This window comes from Liolophura sinensis, chromosome 4, assembly GCF_032854445.1.
Source record: "Liolophura sinensis isolate JHLJ2023 chromosome 4, CUHK_Ljap_v2, whole genome shotgun sequence".
Taxonomy (NCBI): Eukaryota; Metazoa; Mollusca; class Polyplacophora; order Chitonida; family Chitonidae; genus Liolophura; species Liolophura sinensis.
This window is the reverse complement of record NC_088298.1, coordinates 23748206-23765960: the sequence shown is the minus strand read 5'-3', so window position 1 is coordinate 23765960 and position 17755 is coordinate 23748206. Positions and strand designations below refer to the sequence as shown.

At 40.5% G+C, this 17755-nt stretch overlaps 1 protein-coding gene across 1 annotated transcript in view; it reads left to right on the top strand.

Moving 5' to 3' along the window:
* LOC135464785 (disco-interacting protein 2 homolog C-like) overlaps positions 1–17755 on the top strand; it is a 139431-nt gene that overhangs the window by 111456 nt on the left and 10220 nt on the right. The window contains 9 exon segments of the mRNA XM_064742332.1: positions 317–478; positions 1300–1430; positions 2381–2472; positions 3761–3837; positions 4936–5106; positions 5835–5954; positions 6144–6218; positions 11712–11886; positions 12381–12504. Of these exon segments, the coding sequence (XP_064598402.1) occupies positions 317–478; positions 1300–1430; positions 2381–2472; positions 3761–3837; positions 4936–5106; positions 5835–5954; positions 6144–6218; positions 11712–11886; positions 12381–12504 (1127 nt within the window).

Genomic DNA, 17755 nt, shown 5'->3' with positions numbered 1-17755 from the left:
GATTTGGTCATGAAAAGCTATGAATTTTTGTCAGATTTAGTCATGAAGGTCAAGATTTTTTGTTTTGAATTATCTGTGGCAACTCTTGAATAGACCTTTCCAAACTGTCAATCAAGAACACTCAACTGACCAATCATAAGCAGCATTGTTGCAAATAGGTCAGCCGGATGTCCCACACATTGATTGCAAATGTTCAGTCTTGCTTTTACCGGGAATGAAATGACAAGTAACGTTGTTGTGAGAAGGGTTGATGGGACAAAGATGTATTGGATCCATCCATTATAAGAACACACATCATACGTGTTGTCCTTTTCAGGATGCAGCAAGCGTTGTGGATCCTAAATCTTGGCCAACAATACTCGACACGGACGATTTGCCGAAAAAGAAACTGGCGGCGATTTACCGCGCCCCCACACCAGAGATGATCTGTTATCTGGACTTCAGCGTGTCGACAACTGGCATGCTGGCTGGGGTCAAGGTGAGGCCGTGTAATCATTGGATTGCAGTAATTGTAAATATGACTCTTAAGTATGGTCTCTTAAGTATTGGCCAAGCTGGCCAATCCGAGCCTGCTAACCAAATTAGTTTTTAGCAGGTTTAGTCTCTGATTTAAGTTAATTGATTCATAATAAAAATAAAATATAAATATTGTATATTTCATAAACATTGACTCAAAAAATGCATTTTAGAGACAAATCAAGGAAGTAAGATTTTACCTTAGGTGAAGGGGTTAGCACGCTAGCACAGTGCTATGACACAGGAGACCCTCACCTGTGAGTTCAAGTCCAGCTCATGCTGGCTTCCTATCCAGCCGTACGTGTGAAAGTCTGTCAGCAACCTGCGGATTATCATAGGTTTCCCCCAGGGCTTTCCCGGGTTTCCTCCCACCGCAATGCTGGCTGCCATCGTATAAGTGAAATATTCTTGAGTATGGCGTAAAACACAAATCAAATTTGTTAAAGTAAATATTGTTCCCTCAGTTGTAAAATGTTTAGTGAGCCTCCGTGGTCAAGTGGGTTTGCATAGCAGCACAGCATAAAGACTCGAGAGCCAATACGGTTGCTGTCGTCCTCTCTGTTTGTACGCGAGAAAGTCTGACAGCAACCTGCAGATGGTCGTGGGTTTACCCCGTGCTCTTTCAGGATTTCTCCCACCATAATCCTGGCCACCATCGTGTCAGTGAAATCTTTTTGAAAATTTAAATAAATGCAACATGTTTATAGCTGTAACAATACTCAAGGGACAACAATTACAACTCCAGGAATGTCTTGCTACATCTATGTGTTGGTTAATCTGCAGATGTCGCACGCAGCTGCAACTGCATTGTGCCGTTCTCAGAAGCTGCAATGTGAGCTGTACCCGTCCCGAGATGTAGCCCTCTGTCTGGATCCATACAGCGGACTAGGGCTTGTTCTATGGTGTCTGAGCAGGTAAGACAGACCCTTCTCACACAAGGTGTTGCGGAAGGAGCATATTCTTACCCATTGAATTCTTGTTAAAGTTAACATTCTCAATCTTGGAAAAAGATCACATTGTTAGGAACAGCATACTGTCTAAGGTGATTCATAGACAGCGGTACATGAGAAGGTCTGAGAAAGCTGGGGCTCGTCCTGATTTCCCTGCGTTCTGCCTGATTTCCTTCCACCATAATGCTGGCCGCCATTGCATCAGTGAAATATTCTTGAGTACATCCCAAAAAAACCAATCAAATAATATATATGCATGCATACAGATCATAGTGGTAGCCATTATCACACGTGCATGGTATCTCAGCAAATTTGGAAGATTGATCTCAGACGATATTGGGAAAACATCACACTGTGACCCATTGTTGAACAGAATTGGGGCAAGCCTGGAAAATTGTGTTCATAGATAATATTGTAAAAAAAATTGCTAGCCGTTGTTTTGAGGATTTGAGCAAATTGGACGATTTTCCTCACAGACAGTCCAGGCCTCTGTGGCCGAGGGTGTTTGCACTGCCAGCGCATTCCAATGACCCAGGAGTCTCCCATGGTGAGCCTGGCCACCAATACGGTCACTGTGAGTTCAAGTCCAGCTCATGCTGGCTTTCTCTCCGACTGTACATGGGAAGGTCTGCCAGCAACTTGCAGATGATCATGGGCTTCCCCCAAGCTCTGCTCAGTTTCCTTCCACCATAATGCTAGCCATCGATGTATAAGTGAAATATTCTTGAGTAAGGCATTAAAAAACACCAGTAGCACCAAGTAAATCACCAAGTAAATGAATCAATTACAACTGCCACTGTTAGCCTTTGTCCTAAGTTACTTGTATCTGACTAAGTTTCGAATGTTTGATTCAAACACAGATGATTTGAAAACATTTGATAATACTGACTTATTCTCTCTGTTTTCCCTTGCAGTATTTTCTCCGGCCATCATTCCATCCTGATAGCCCCATCTGAAGTGGAGCTTAACCCTGCAGTCTGGCTCTCCGCCGTCAGCCAGTATAAAGGTAAGGCATGCCCAAGGCTGTCTGGAAGCAGGTCGTGTCATTGGTTTCCCTTTGAATCATTAGGTCACGAGAGATGTAGGTCAGCACCAATTTCAGGGAACTTTCAGGTTTACCTGTTTTAATGTGGGAGTTTTGAGGTTGAACTCTGTATCTTTGAAGGTAGAAAAAGTAAAACCGGACCTGTGGAAAATGTTAGACAGCTATTTTTATCATCTTCACTATAACACGAGCATCTGAAAAAAGTGTCTTAAAATAATTTGGAGTGGACTAATAAAGAAAATTGAGAAGCTAAATATTTGTGATCTTGAGAAGTTTCTAAAGGAAAGAGGAGTCATTTGTACCTCTGAAAAAAGGTGATAGAGATGATCAGTAAGTCAATTTCAACAAAGGAACATTTTTTACTAGTCACATAACGCATAAGGATTTTTTTTACCTTTGATGACAAAAAATTCCATCTGTGCGTTTTCATGTAGTCTTGCATGATTTTGGCTAAAGCATTAAGTCAGGTGCTTTGTCCATTGCCTGGCTATCTCAGTTGGGGAGTTTTCTCCACCCGTAAACCTGCATGTCATAATTCAAGTGAAACATTCTTTTATAAGGCATAACAATTCTAATCAGATGAAAAACACACAAGTTTCACTTCTTCTGGATTTCTGAATTTAACATATAGTTCCAGAAAGCACTTTCAAGTGTAGATTTTTTATTTGCAAAATCAGGAGCTGATTTTGGACGAATGATGAGGGTTCAATCCCTACCATTGACAATGAGTTTGTGGGTTCCCGTGCATTTGAAAAAAACTTTAATGCATCACACAATATTGCTTGTCCTCTAGCAAGATAGTGTGTAGTTTTGTATCTTGCCAAAGGTCGGTGGCACACCGCTGGCACACCGGTTTTCCCCACCTGTAAAACTGACTACCATTATATAAATGAACAGTTAAACATAGATAGGGGCCTCAGTAGCCAAGTGGTTTGGCATGCCAGCATGGCACTATGACCCACGAGCCTCTCACCAATGCGGTCTCCAGCTTATGCTGTCTTCCTCTCTGGCTGTATGTGAGGGAAGGTCTGTCAGCAACCTGCGGATGCTGGTGGGTTTGCCCTGGGTTCTGCCCGGTTTCCCCCTACCATAATGCTGGCCGCCATCGGATGAGTGAACTATCCTTGAGTACGGCTTAAACACAAATCGAAAAAAAAAACAAAAAAACAGAATAATGCAATACATTCAGAATTGCCAATGGATTGGAAAACTATTTGTTAATGACCTTTTTTACCCTTTTCCCCCCTAGTGCGGGACACATTCTGCTCCTACGGTGTGATGGAGCTCTGTACTAGAGGCTTGGGAACCTCCACACTGACATTAAAGGTTTGTAGGTTACACTGACTAACACTTATCTCACTCATGGCTCATTTGAACAAAAGGTTTGTATGTTACACTGACTAAGACCTGTATCTCACTCATGGCTCATTTGAACGAAAGGTTTGTATGTTACACTGAATAACACCTGTATCTCACTCAGGGCTCATTTGAACAAAGGGTTTGTATGTTACACTGACTAACACCTGTATCTCACTCAGGGCTCATTTGAACAAAGGGTTTGTATGTTACACTGAATAACACCTGTATCTCACTCAGGGCTCATTTGAACAAAGGGTTTGTATGTTACACTGAATAACACCTGTATCTCACTCAGGGCTCATTTGAACAATTGGTGTGTATGTTACACTGACTAACACCTGTATCTCACTCATGGCTCATTTGAACAGAGGGTTTGTATGTTACACTGACTAACACATGTATCTCACTTATGGCTCATTTGAACAATAGGTTTGTAGGTTACACTAACTAACACTTAGCTCACTCAGGGCTCATTTGAACAGTAGGTTTGTAGGTTACACTGACTAACACTTAGCTCACTCATGGCTCATTTGAACAATAGGTTTGTATGTTACACTGACTAACACCTGTATCTCACTCAGGGCTCATTTTTACAAAGGGTTTGTATGTTACACTGACTAACACCTGTATCTCACTCAGGGCTCATTTGAACAAAACCTTGTGATTGCACTTTTATCCCACTGTCCCACAAAAGCAAGGAATATTAATTGGGTGTGTCTGTCAGTGTGTCCCACTATAGTTTATTTGGCATACCTGCTTCAAATCTGTAAAAACTATCTAACCTTCATCACTTTCGGGGGCAGGTTCCTTTAGTAAGCTCTCTGATCAAGTTCAAAAACCACCTTAATCCATGCATAAGTTTTGCATTTTAGAGTGAAATATAAATTCTGAACATGATTGTGTTAAAAGATGGTTGTCCAAAAATTCGTCAAAAAGTGAAAAAAATATTGTGTTACATTGCTGAAAAGCTTGTGTTAGGCTCCAAAATATTTGAATGTGTTCAAGATTAAGGAAATAGAGAATGTTGCACTTTGAAAGCTAATAACCCTTTGATGTTGTTTCCAGTCAAGAGGAGTGAACTTGGGCTGTGTACGCACGTGTTGCGTCATTGCTGAGGAGCGCCCAAGGATACAACTGACCACATCCTTCACCAAACTCTTTGCTAACTTGGGCTTGTCTCCGAGGGCGGTCAGCACGAGTTTTGGATGCCGTGTCAACGTAGCCATAGGTCTGCAGGTATGAAATCTGCTTGATAAAGCGCTGTTCATGATAATCGTATTAAAGCCACAGCAGACATTGACTCAGTACAAGTTCTTAAAATGGCGTGAAAACTAATCAGTAAAGTCCAGCACGTGCTGCATGACATCCTCTCTGGTCATACATGAGAAGGTCTTCCAGCAAACTACGGACAGTAGTCGTTTTCCACCCAGTTTCCTCCAACCATTATACTGGCCATGCATATACCTCCTGCCATACCTCAGGTACACCCAAGGTACGCCCCAGGTACACCTCGGGTACACCTCAGGTACACCTCAGGTACACCGCAGACATCCTTTTTTACCCAAGATATTCTTAAGGGATACTTGAGGTGCAAATTTGTATAATTAGTACCTCAGATAGACCTCAACAATACCTTAACTGTGTGTACCTCAAGTGTACCTCGGATACACATCAGTTGTACCTCAGGTACACCTCATTAGGGTAAGGGCATTGTTTTTTAAGTGAAATATTCTTGAGTTCTATGTAAATTAATCAACCAAATAAATAAAACCAGTCAGTCAGTCAATTAAATTTGTTGATTGTGGTTAAAACATCAATATGACTCAATTAAACAAATATCTCATATTGGTATGAGATAGAAAAATAAGTAGTTTTGTTTATGTTCAACACAGTAAGTATTGAACATGCCCTTGGTGATTTTGCTGAAGTTCTGGTTATGAAGTTCACATGTTTCTGGTGTCCAGGGTGCTTCCAGTCCCGAGCCCACAACGGTGTATGTTGATATGAGGGCCCTGAGGAACGACCGGGTCACCCTGGTGGAGAAAGGGAGTCCTCACAGCTTGTGCCTCATGGAGTCTGGCAAGGTAGGTTTATGCTATGAGTAATTCTAGGCCTAACTAATTATAGGTTGTGATTAACATCACTGCATTTGTTTTATCTAATTCAGCTGAAGCCATGGTGCTTGGGGACAAGTAATTTGTTACATGTACATATGATGTTTATATGTCCACGTTTGATTGTCCTCACCTGTCTCTCTTTGATCTTCTCTGCAGTTGCTACCTGGTGTTAAGGTGGTCATAGCAAACCCAGATACAAAGGGCCAGTGTGCCGACTCCCACCTAGGAGAGGTGAGTGTGTCGTTAGTTAATTGCCTTGATTAACCATTGTAATTAAGGGTATGGTCGATTAATATCTGTTCACCTGTTGTCAAGAAATCTAGAAATTGGTGAACGTATTTATCTTCTCTGGGATAGGAAGGCGTGTGAAATGGAGCCCTCACAGATGATATTTATGAAAAGTGTGTACAGAGCATATGTACATAGAGAAGAATCTGCCAGTGGTGACATCAGAGATGATCCCTGTTTAAAAAGAACTCTGTGGGACAGACCGAACAGGTCTGGCCAAATTGGGGCGAAGAGACTGAATAGGGGCAGGTGTAGGAGCATGGAGGGGGCACGTAGCTGGCCAGAAGACGCCATGCAGTATCTGTGTACATGCCACCTTGCCCACACTGTAGTGACACGGTTCACTGGGCTCGTGGCACTTTGGGGGTGTTCACCGAGTTCAGAGCAGGATCAATGATGACGTAATTTCTGAAAAAATCTGACCATTGATAGAAAATATGCATAATATAGAAGCATAATTAACAGGTGTAAATATACCTCCAAAATGAAATTTTTTTTACAAAATTGTGGGGTATAATTTTCTTCATTTGTCATAGAAACATAATCTTTGCTTTGTAATTCCTTTTTATGTATTTGTTAATTATACCATTTAGAGTTCACTGTTGCCATGGTATCCATGTAGGCAGCTAAGACCAAGTTTTATTTTACTACATGTCTAAAATTTCAACTCAGTATTCCTTCAACTACACATAGCTCACTATACCTTGTCAGTGATCCCTTTACTGATCTGCTAGCTTACTACAGGATCTGAAGAAACACCATTAAGCATGTCCAATAGCCCGTGTAAATGAAGCGGTCAAATCTTAGCCCCAATCAGAATTGTCGTTTCAAAACTCGTTGTGAAACAGAATGAGCAGGCACCATTTCCTTCCCAGTCAGTGTATGAAAGCAAGAATGCAATTGGAGAAATAGGTGATGGGCTATGGAAAAGGTTCAGCTTCATATTTGTATGTAGTTTTAAAGCTGCGAGTCATTATAGTAAAGTAAGAACTAGGTATGACTGGAGTGAAATTGGATGACCTGTTAAGTGGGTGGGTGTTGACACATGGGGTGGACATTGATACGTGGGGTGGACGTTGACACGTGGGGTGGACGTTGTGACACGTTGTGCCATTTACACAATGATAAAGTTTAACCATAAAACTCAATTACATATGTTAACCATTTAAGACTTGATTCTGTCTTTGAGAAGTTTATTCTGTACACATCAGGGGGTTTGAATGGTTGAAATTGTAAGATGTAAAGGCTAAGTGCCTCATTTCATAAGGACGGTCTAAGCGTGATGGGACCAGCTAAAAAAGGAGGTACCTCCATGATATAAAGGAAATATTGTCGGATTCGATTTTATAACTGAAGGACAATCAAATAGACAACAAGCACGTCATTCATTAGGCATATGTCAGCTTTGGGAACAGCCATTTGAAAAGGAATGCCACGGTGATTTGACTGAAATAATGTGTAAACCAGTGTTCAACAAGATGCAAGTAAACATAGGAGTGAACAGTAAGCGTGCCACATTCACTAGAAATATGTCCATTTGTAGCAGTTCTGCTAAACAAATAAGACTATTAGTTTTGTGATATTGTGCCGTAATGTCAATTGAATGTTTTCACCAAGGTATCAGTTTTACATGAAGCCTTGTTTGGCTATTCTGCTAAACAAATGATAGGTGATAGACTGAAATTAATGCTGGAAACAATGTCAAAAAGCAGACAGTCAAACAGTAAGCATCCTATTTATGTCAGTTATTTATCTCATTGGAGTTTTACGCCATACTCAAGAATATTCATGTCAGTACGACCTTTTTATTATGACGATTCAGTGTACCATAACAAACCTCTGATTGTTTTATATACTAACTGTGGGTGCACTAGTGTTTTCTCCCCACACCCAGACTACCATGATAAACCTATCTCAAGGGCAATTATTTTCCAGAGGCTTTCACCTTCAATTAGGATTACCTCATTTTTTTTCGCATCACTCCATGTGTATGTGTTTGCCTGTCAGTGATTAGCTCATGTGGAATCTCGGTGGACAGCATTATTGAGTTATGTCGTTGTTGGGCCTGATCATGTACACATCAGTCTAAATTTGTTGATGACTTTATTCTTATTTATCTAATTATGTACACTTAGAATCATCTGGAAATGAATGTACCGAGAACTGTGCAGTAAAAATTGTACTATACATGTAGTCTATATATTATTTGTAGTCTATATGATATTTGGATAGGATATTATAAACTGATGTTATTTTTCATGGCAGGTTTGTTCTGTACTGTACCAAACAGTTGGCCCCTTTCATAATGCTATAGGGGGAAGGACATTGTCCTTAAGCTTGTCCTACAGGCTATTCTCTGGCTTAACTTTTGAACAGTATTCTGTGGCATTGTTACCATAGAGATCATGATAGTAGCCAGAGGGTTAGATAACTAAACATACCAGCTGTAAAAAGCGAGATCAAGGGCTTTTCTCCTGTCAAAACTCCAAGTTTTTAACACCAGCTGCCTCTTATCCCGAGTTTAAGGACAGAAATAGTAGTTTATTTTGAGGAAATTTAATCTGATTGTCGGAGCTTTATTGCAGGGTGGAGCAGGGGAAGGTTTGGTAGCCTCGTGTCGGATTTCAGAAATACTGCAGAAGTATCTGCATATCTGCAATAAAAAGCTGTTGTAATTCATTGCCCCGCCCTTTTCTTAAGTCAGGCAGGCCTAGAGTTTATTGCACATTACACCAGTGGGGCAAAAAAGGAATTTCAAGATTATCTTACTCTCACTGTTTGCGGGCCGGGGAAGGGCGGGGGGGGGGAGGCTGCTGGGGGTAATGGCTGCCATAAGCGGTCCACTAATTCCACTTATGTTCTAGCTTATCTTCTAGTCACACGTGGGAAAGTTCCCCAGTAAGTTGCCAAAGGCCAGTGGATTACTTCAGGCACATGCGTACTTCCTCTACCCTTAAACCTGATCACTGTGGTGTATTAATGATGAAAAAGGTGCCGAGCATAGAGCAACATTCAAGAGAACAATTAAATCAAAGGCAACAACAGTTAATACTTTGTAATTTGTAACTCTGCCGTTTATGTCATGTTGCTTTAGGGACATTACCCTCTCCCTGTATTGTCCTGGGCCCCGGTTGCTTTAGGGACATTACCCTCTCCCTGTATTGTCCTGGGCCCTGGTTGCTTAGCACTGATTTAACTTCAATATAAGCCTGTAATTTTGAACTTTGCATAAAAAAAAAAAATGTGTACCAGTGTATAAAATATGAACTAAACTGCTGCTGTTATACTTTGACTTTGGAGAACTGCATTGGCTGCTGAGATTGGCTAAAATTTTAAATATAAAGTATGACTTAGTAAGAGTATCAGCTAAAACACTTTTGGACAGCTGAGCCCAGAGCATTACACCAGGCCCATGTTACAGCTGTTTTAGCAGACCCCAGATGTTGTTAATCTTTCTCCATTAAAACGTCATTTGATTGTCAATTAAAGTGACATGATTTTTGTTGTGTTTCCGGTCAGAAATCGTCAAATACTAGTGGGATACATTAAAACATGGGTATAAGACTGGGCAAAAATGTTTCCTGTCTTTCCTTAAACAAAAGAAGAACAAAGTTTTAAAAAAAGCAGAGAAAAGGTTAAGTAAATATACAGAAGAAAAACGTGGAAATTGAGGCTGGAAGCCGGCTGCGCTCTGTCAAATGCGAACTAATCCTGACAGAAATGATTTACGCTTTTCGACATTCGATAACAGAAGCAAAAACTGTGTTAGTTTTCTTTTCACATGGGGAGGCAACAGGTCATGCAGCCCATTCTGTGGCAAGAACAGGAATTATAATGGCAAAAGTACGCATGTCTCCGGTTCTCTTGAAAGTCAAACAAAAAATAAACAAAGCACATGGCAGTGTTAACAAGCCTGTGGCCATGTTTGCAAAAGTGAATGTGGTAGAACTGTAATGAACTTCATACATGTGTAACACTCAGAGAGCACCTGTTTCTTATTGAGTTCTGTGGATTGGAATGAATTGAGGATTCTGTGTGGGCTTCGTATATGTATTTTATTTATTTATTCATTTATTTGAGTGGTGTTTTATGCCATACTCGAGGACATTTCACTTATATGACGGCGGCCAGCATTATGGTGGGAGGAAACCGGGCACAGCCCAGGGGAAACCCACAGCGATCCGCAGGTTGTTGGCAGACCTTCCTACATACGGCCGGAGAGGAATTCAGTATGAGCTGGACTTGAACTCACAGCGACTGCATTTGTGAAAGGCTCCTGGGTCATTGCACTGCACTAGCATGTTAACCGACTGAGCCATGGAGGCCCCCTCTACATGTACTTCAGAGTTCAAAAATAAATTAACAATTTGTGTAATTATAAGTACATGTATATCATTTTTGATATTTTGATTTGCCAGAAGTTCATGGGAATGTATTTATTTTATCAAAATAGTATATATTTACTGATCCAAAAGGGTAAACCCTGGAACATGTTTCTGTCAAACCATGGATTTGTGATAGACTTTGTCAGTAACATTTCAAATGTTGATGGTTTTCTCGACCCCCGTGAAATTTACTGCCGTTCCAAAAGTGAAAATGTTTTGGAGTATATATTATCATAGTTAACAACATTTAAAGAAATATGTAAATTAGTAAAATCCTGTGCAATATTTGAAATTTGTAATTTAAACTGAAGACAGGTTATTTCTTAGTGTTGCCCCCCAAAAAATCTACATGCAAGCCCATTTAACCTGCCACTTCAACATTTCATGCTTTCCTCCCACCATAATGCTGGCCGCTGTTGTATGTGGTGTAAAACACCAATCAAATAAACATTTCATGCTATCCTCCCACCATAATGCTTGCCGCCGTAGCATGAGGTGTAAAACACCAATCAAATAAACATTTCATTCTTTCCTCCCACCATAATGCTGGCCGCTGTTGTATGTGGTGTAAAACACCAATCAAATAAACATTTCATGCTTTCCTCCCACCATAATGCTGGCCGCTGTTGTACGCGGTGTAAAACACCAATCAAATAAACATTTCTTGGAGCTGTATAGCATTTACGAGGCATTGTTGTATATACCTGCTTTGCAGATGTTCATTGCTTAATTGGCAATTGCGTATGTAACATAAGGTGGACGGGAAATTGATGTTTTCAAGGGAGGGCACAATGTTTGCCCTTGCCCCTAGGGGTCTGATGGAGAACCAAATTATACCAGACTAACGTGGCAAAAAGCTAATACGGTCACTCATTGGCGAGTTGATTTTAATGTTTATTTTTATTCGCCAAACTAGCCTGGCAAATAAAAAAAATATATATAATATATATGTTTTTGTTTACTCTCTAAATGGCACCTGAAGAAAAGACTAACAGGGAACTTCATCCTTGTGTTCACGTTATGATATCGCTCTTACTTTTCCTCTCACTAGGTCTGGGTGAACAGTCCTCACAATGCCACAGGCTACTACAGCATCTATGGAGATGAGTCACTCCACACAGACCACTTCGACGCTAGGTTAGCCACTGGAGACATCCAGGTGTCCTACGCCAGGACAGGATTTCTGGGATTTATACGACGGACAGAGTTGACGCAATCTGACGGAGGTAAGAGAGGCTATTCCTGTATGGTTGCCATCATAATCAGAATACAGCTGCATTTTAATGTGTACCTGAGAATTTAAAATGTGCATTTATTGTACGTCCTTGCCAGACGCTCAGGGTAATATGATAGGCCAAGTAATGGGTCGGCCTGGTATCAGCATTGCTTTGATGAGAACTCAGCATGGCATTCCAGTAAGGCAGCACTAGAAAGTACTGTATTTTACCTAAAATGTCACCCATTTCACCTCATTCTGAGCATTCTGTTGTTGATATAAAGGTACTTTGAAGTTTGATTGAAAGTTAGGTCGATACTTTACAGTAAAAAATGGAAGTTTCAGCACCTGATGTATCCTGTGATCTTTATTTGCTTCTGATAAGGACCCTCCTTTCTGAAATGACCTTCATGTAAGTAATGTTGAAAAGCGATACATGGGGCTGGTTTTGTGCTGATAAGATATGAGCCGACCAAACATGTTATCATTTGTTGTGATTGGCAGAGCGCCATGATGCTATCTTCATTGTCGGATCGTTGGATGAGACCGTGATGCTGCGTGGAATGAGGTACCACCCCATTGACATAGAGACAAGCGTTCAGAGATCGCATCGCAAAATCTGCGAAAGGTAAGCCTACATTTTCTGCTCACAGTGGTTCTATGTGCAACTATGCGAGTGATTTCCGCGCAGCAATTATGCTTGTGCAGCATTTTTATGCTTTTTCTTGTGCAACTTTGCATCTCAGAAATTAAGTGTAATATAAGTCGTGCAGAAGTAATAAAGGACTTTCTTGTTGAATCAGCGCCAAGATTCTTCAATTTCAAGGTGATTTTTGGAAGATCTTATTCTATTTAAGTTGAATTTGGGGTATATATCTGCCTAGAAGTTGAGATGCTTGGCTTTCCAATCAATTGGACCTTGAACAGGGAATGTTAATTGTCCTGTATGTGATATTATCTCACATCAGACATTGTCACGTATCAGGCATCAGGCATTATCCTACATCAGGCATTATCCTGCATCAGACATTATCTCACATCAGACATTGTCAGGCATCAGGCATTATCCCGCATCAGACATTATCTTGTATCAGACATTATCAGGCATCAAGGCATTATCCCGCATCAGACATTATCTTGTATCAGACATTATCAGGCATCAGACATTATTAGGCATCAGATATTATCAGGCATCAGACATTATTAGGCTACAGATATTATCTTGTATCAGACATTATCAGGCATCAGACATTACCCTGCATCAGACATTATCAGGCATCAGACATTATCCTGCATTAGATGTTATCTTGTATCAGACATTATAAGGCATCAGACATTATCTGGCATCAGACATTACCAGGCATCAGACATTATCCCGCATCAAACATTATCAAGCATTAGACATTATACTGCATCAGATAAAATACCCCATTGGACAGCACTAGTCATGTGGGGGACCTGTATATTGCTGTAGCCTGCAGCCAATGTGATAAGTGTCGGCTGACTGGACAGTCGTCTAGTTTGAGGGTTACTGACATGATATATTTCTGTATCCTGTAACTGAGTAAAACCATGTCACTGATATAATGGCCTCACTGCAGTGTTCTTCAGGCCTGGGTGGCAATAGGCATTAGAGCGAGTCAGTCAAAGTTTAGTTGATACCCAAAGGCTAGGTTGGCTCATGCTTACAAAATATGATCAGTAGATTGTAACTGACTTTGTGGAGATTGAAATATTGCACATTATCCTTGGCCTAAAAGGCAGTATAAGCAGTAAGAATGTTGGATTTCTGCCAATTTGTGAGGTTTTTTTTTTTTTTGCTTTTAAAATATTCAACCACTGTGGTGGTTTGAGCTCTTTAACTAATAAAGAAAAAGGAGTCTTTACACTCTTGTTCCTCATAGTCATGTTTCAGACACTTTTTTTCAATGAATTTCAGAATGCATGCACCTAACACTTCTCCCAGAGAACACCCAAATAGCTAGTTAACATGTCAGAACTCTTCATTCTGCTCATTGCTTTTGTTCCTAACTTCTGGGGTTTTTTTTTTGTTTTTTGGTTTGTTTGTTTTTTTTTTTTTGGCACATAGCAAAGTTATGAGAAATGCTCATGGTCTTCAAAGATAGGATTTCAGAGTTTGGAAAAAAACAAAAAAAACAGAAATTTGGAAATTTATGTCTTGAAAAACAAACAAAGCCGTTAGTGACATGTAAAATAAGAATATGTTGTTGTAATTTGATTAGATGTGACCACACAAGTTATATATTGTCTAGAATACTGACATTTTCTGATGAAGTGACCAAAAATGTGACATAAGGAAATCATGTGACATTTTCTGATTAAGTGACCCTTAAGGTGCCTGAAGAAAACCATGTGACATTTTGTGAGAACGGAAAAGGGTCACCATATCCTCTGACTTCAGAGCTGTGCTTAGTGAAATCAACATGATATAAGGATTATCCATAGATCTCTAATGCTCACCCTGAATCTCCACTCTACTACACATGACAGTTGACCTTTGAACCCTCAGATAAGCCTCCATGGTTAAATAGGAGAATGGCTTGGAGTGGGGAGGGATAGTATGTCTGGGGGTGAAGTTGCCACAGTAAACACTCTTTGTCCCCAGGAATCTCATATCAGCTGGTCATGGTTAAGGAGCTGTTTCCACCCAGATGTTTTTTCTATTGTAACTGTAGCTTAACTGGTTAGAACTTTCCTTCTGTGACTTGACAGTGACAAGTTGATAAGAGAGGATAAATGGTCTGCTTCTCTCCCTCATTGTCTTATTTATTTATTTTTTTCCATTTTCTGGTACCTTTTGGGGTGGGTGGGTGGGTGCAGAAGTGGACATTTTCAGTTTTTGCTGTTTTTTTTCTTTTAAGCTTATTAAAGGAAATAAATCTTAGTGACATTTTCTGGAGTGGGTTCTTACTTCAGGTCTCTTCGCCTCAGGCCTCTGTAACCAACCCATCAGTTTTTGGTGGTTTCTTTTTTTAAACTTATGAACACAAAATAAAGTCTTAGTGACATTTTCCAAGCCAAAATATGGGACAAATTCTGGAGCGGGCTCTTATTTCAGGTCTTTTTGCCTCAAGTCTCTGTCCCCTACCCCTCAAGTCTCTGTCCCCTACCCCTCAAGTCTCTGTCCCCTATTCCTCAAACCTTTGTCCCCTACCCCTCAAACCTCTGTCCCCTTCCCCTCAAGCCTCTGTCCCCTACCCCTCAAACCGCTGTCCCCTACCCCTCAAACCTCTGTCACCTACCCCTCAAACCTCTGCCCCCTACCCCTCAAACCTCTGTCCTCAATCCCCTCTAGCCTCTGTCCCCTACCCCTCAAACCCCTGTCCCCTACCCCTCAGGCCTCTGTCCCCAACTCCACTAGCATCTGTCCCTCAAACCGCTGTCCCCGACCCCTCAGGCCTCTGTCCCCTACACCTCAAGCCTCTGTCCCCTACCCCTCAAGTCTCTGTCCCCTACCCCTCAACCACAGTCCCCGACTCCTTAGGCCTCTCTCCCCAACCCCTCAGGCCTCTGTCCCCAACCCCTCTAGCATCTGTCCCCTACCCCTCAGGCCTCTGTCCACTACCCCGCTAGACTCTGTCCCCAACCCCTCAAGCCTCTGTCCCCTACCCCTCAGGCCTCTGTCCCCTACCCCTCAAGCCTCTGTCCCCTACCCCTCTTTCTGGTCACAAGATTTGACTTTAAAGTCTCTTGTTTCAGCTGTCAAAAATTTATGTTGAAATATCAGGTGACATTTTACATGTAGTTCTGACAAGCAGCTTGACATTACTGTTTGTCGATCAGTGGGTCACATTTTCAACATCCTGTTTTCTAACATTGGGCAATCAGAGTGCAAAGTGACATTGACTTTTTTGTGGGATGTTTGGTCACAAAATTTCCACTGGGTATCAGTTTGTACTCATGTGAGAGTCAAATAAATTTCAAGCATAAGACGGCATTTTAATTTTAACAGTGGAGAGAAAAAATTTGAAAAACCGAATCTCTTCAGTTTTTGTTTTCTTTCAGTTATAAGGCCTTTGTACCGTTATACTTTACTGTATTAGTCATACAAATACATGTATATCGGCTGCTTAAGCATTATTGGAATAATGGGATTCTGGCATTTTAGGTCATGAAAACTTGTATGTTTGTAGCGATTCGACAAAGCTATTTCTGACGTATGTCAAAATTTTAAACCTATTATGCTTAGTTTTTGGTACTAGAAGCTGACATGTAGACACATTTGCCTTAAGGTAACAATGAATTGGCGAACAAAATTTTAACCTCTAGAGCCCAGAAACTACCCTTGTTGTCGTATTTCATATTTTGACTTCTTAAAGTCGGAGAGGGCTTTATGAAATCTGCCCGTGTTCACTTATGACCTTTCACACTTTCTCCATTTGGAGTGTTTTGTTCTGATTATCAAGATAAATAATTTTACCGTGCAACTAAGGCAGACGGACGTATTAACCAACTGACTGACTGACCGACTGAGCCACAAATAGAGCTGCTTGTCACAGCTCTATGAGAAAAGAATCAAAATTCCTAAAATGGTCATATGTCAAGCTGCCTTGTGAAATTGTTTTTTTTTATTACTAAAATTGTTTTCTTTGGTAAACTGATGGGCTGAAAGCAACAGTTCAAGAGCTTTTAGTTCAAGCTGGGAACCAGCCTGCTGAGTGTTAAGTTAAGATGCTTTTATGAAGTAGGGATAATTCCCGATCCCATCTTAATTAAATTTGAGTCTTGGACTTCCAAGATTAGCCAGCCATTCAAAATGTCAGCTGGTTGGCATTATACATCCTCTAAGTCTTGGACAAATATCAAAAGCCTCATTCATAATATGTTCAACATGCAATTTTTGAAGACCAGATTCATTGGTAGCAGCTGTTGGTAATTTTTATTTTCACAGCTGGAGCTTTCCCTGGGGCAGGACTATGATTGAAGTGTTTGTTTGGTGTTGTTAGACGTGATGTATGTTATCAGATGCATTACGTTTGTGTAAGGATACAACAAAAGTCAAGAGTTGCCTGAAAGATACAATCTGCGAGTGTATTTATCAAAGGTCTTAAGTCAAAATTTTAAACACAGCTAAAATTAAAATAATTTGCTGTAGGGAGTTTAAATTTTGTACAATGATGCTTTACAGCGGGACAATGTACCTACCACATTTTGTGTTCTTTCCTGCTCTGAATTTGCCGAGTTTGGCTTTTCAAGCACTTGCAATTTATGACGCAAGTCTTAAGCTGTTTGGTAAGCACGGGCTTAGAGCTTCAGCCATTAAATCAGATGTATGTGTATTATGAAGTAATGTAAACATACTGTAATTCTACCTTTTCACATGTTTACAAGGTGTTCAATCAGGTATGTTGTGAAGGCGTTATTCTGAAGGCGTTGTTCTGTGTAGACTGATTCGATTGTACTTTTTGTGAAGTTCTGAAATTGACCAATGGGTGGTAGTTTTGCATTTGAATAAACATGTTTATTTTCCATCATTGATTACTGGAAGACATATAATAAACCATAAATCCAAATAAATGGGACCATAAGCAGTAAGGCTGCACAAGTGGAAAAAAGACACTTCGATCAACTTACAATGGAGTTGGGAAACAGTTTGCTGTTTCTGATTCTGGAAATCCTCGAATTTTGTTGAAAAAGTTTTGCAGACCATTTTGGGGGGGACCTCATTGGAAGGTCTTGATTTTTCTGTGTTACTTATCTTGTTGCTTCCTGTTTTAAATGGACTAATAATTAGTTGTAAACCACCAGTCGTGACCTGAATTAGTTGTAAACCTCCATTGGAGACATGAGTTTATTGTAAACCACCAATCGTGACATGAGTTACTTGTAAACCTCCATTCAAGACGTAAGTTTATTGC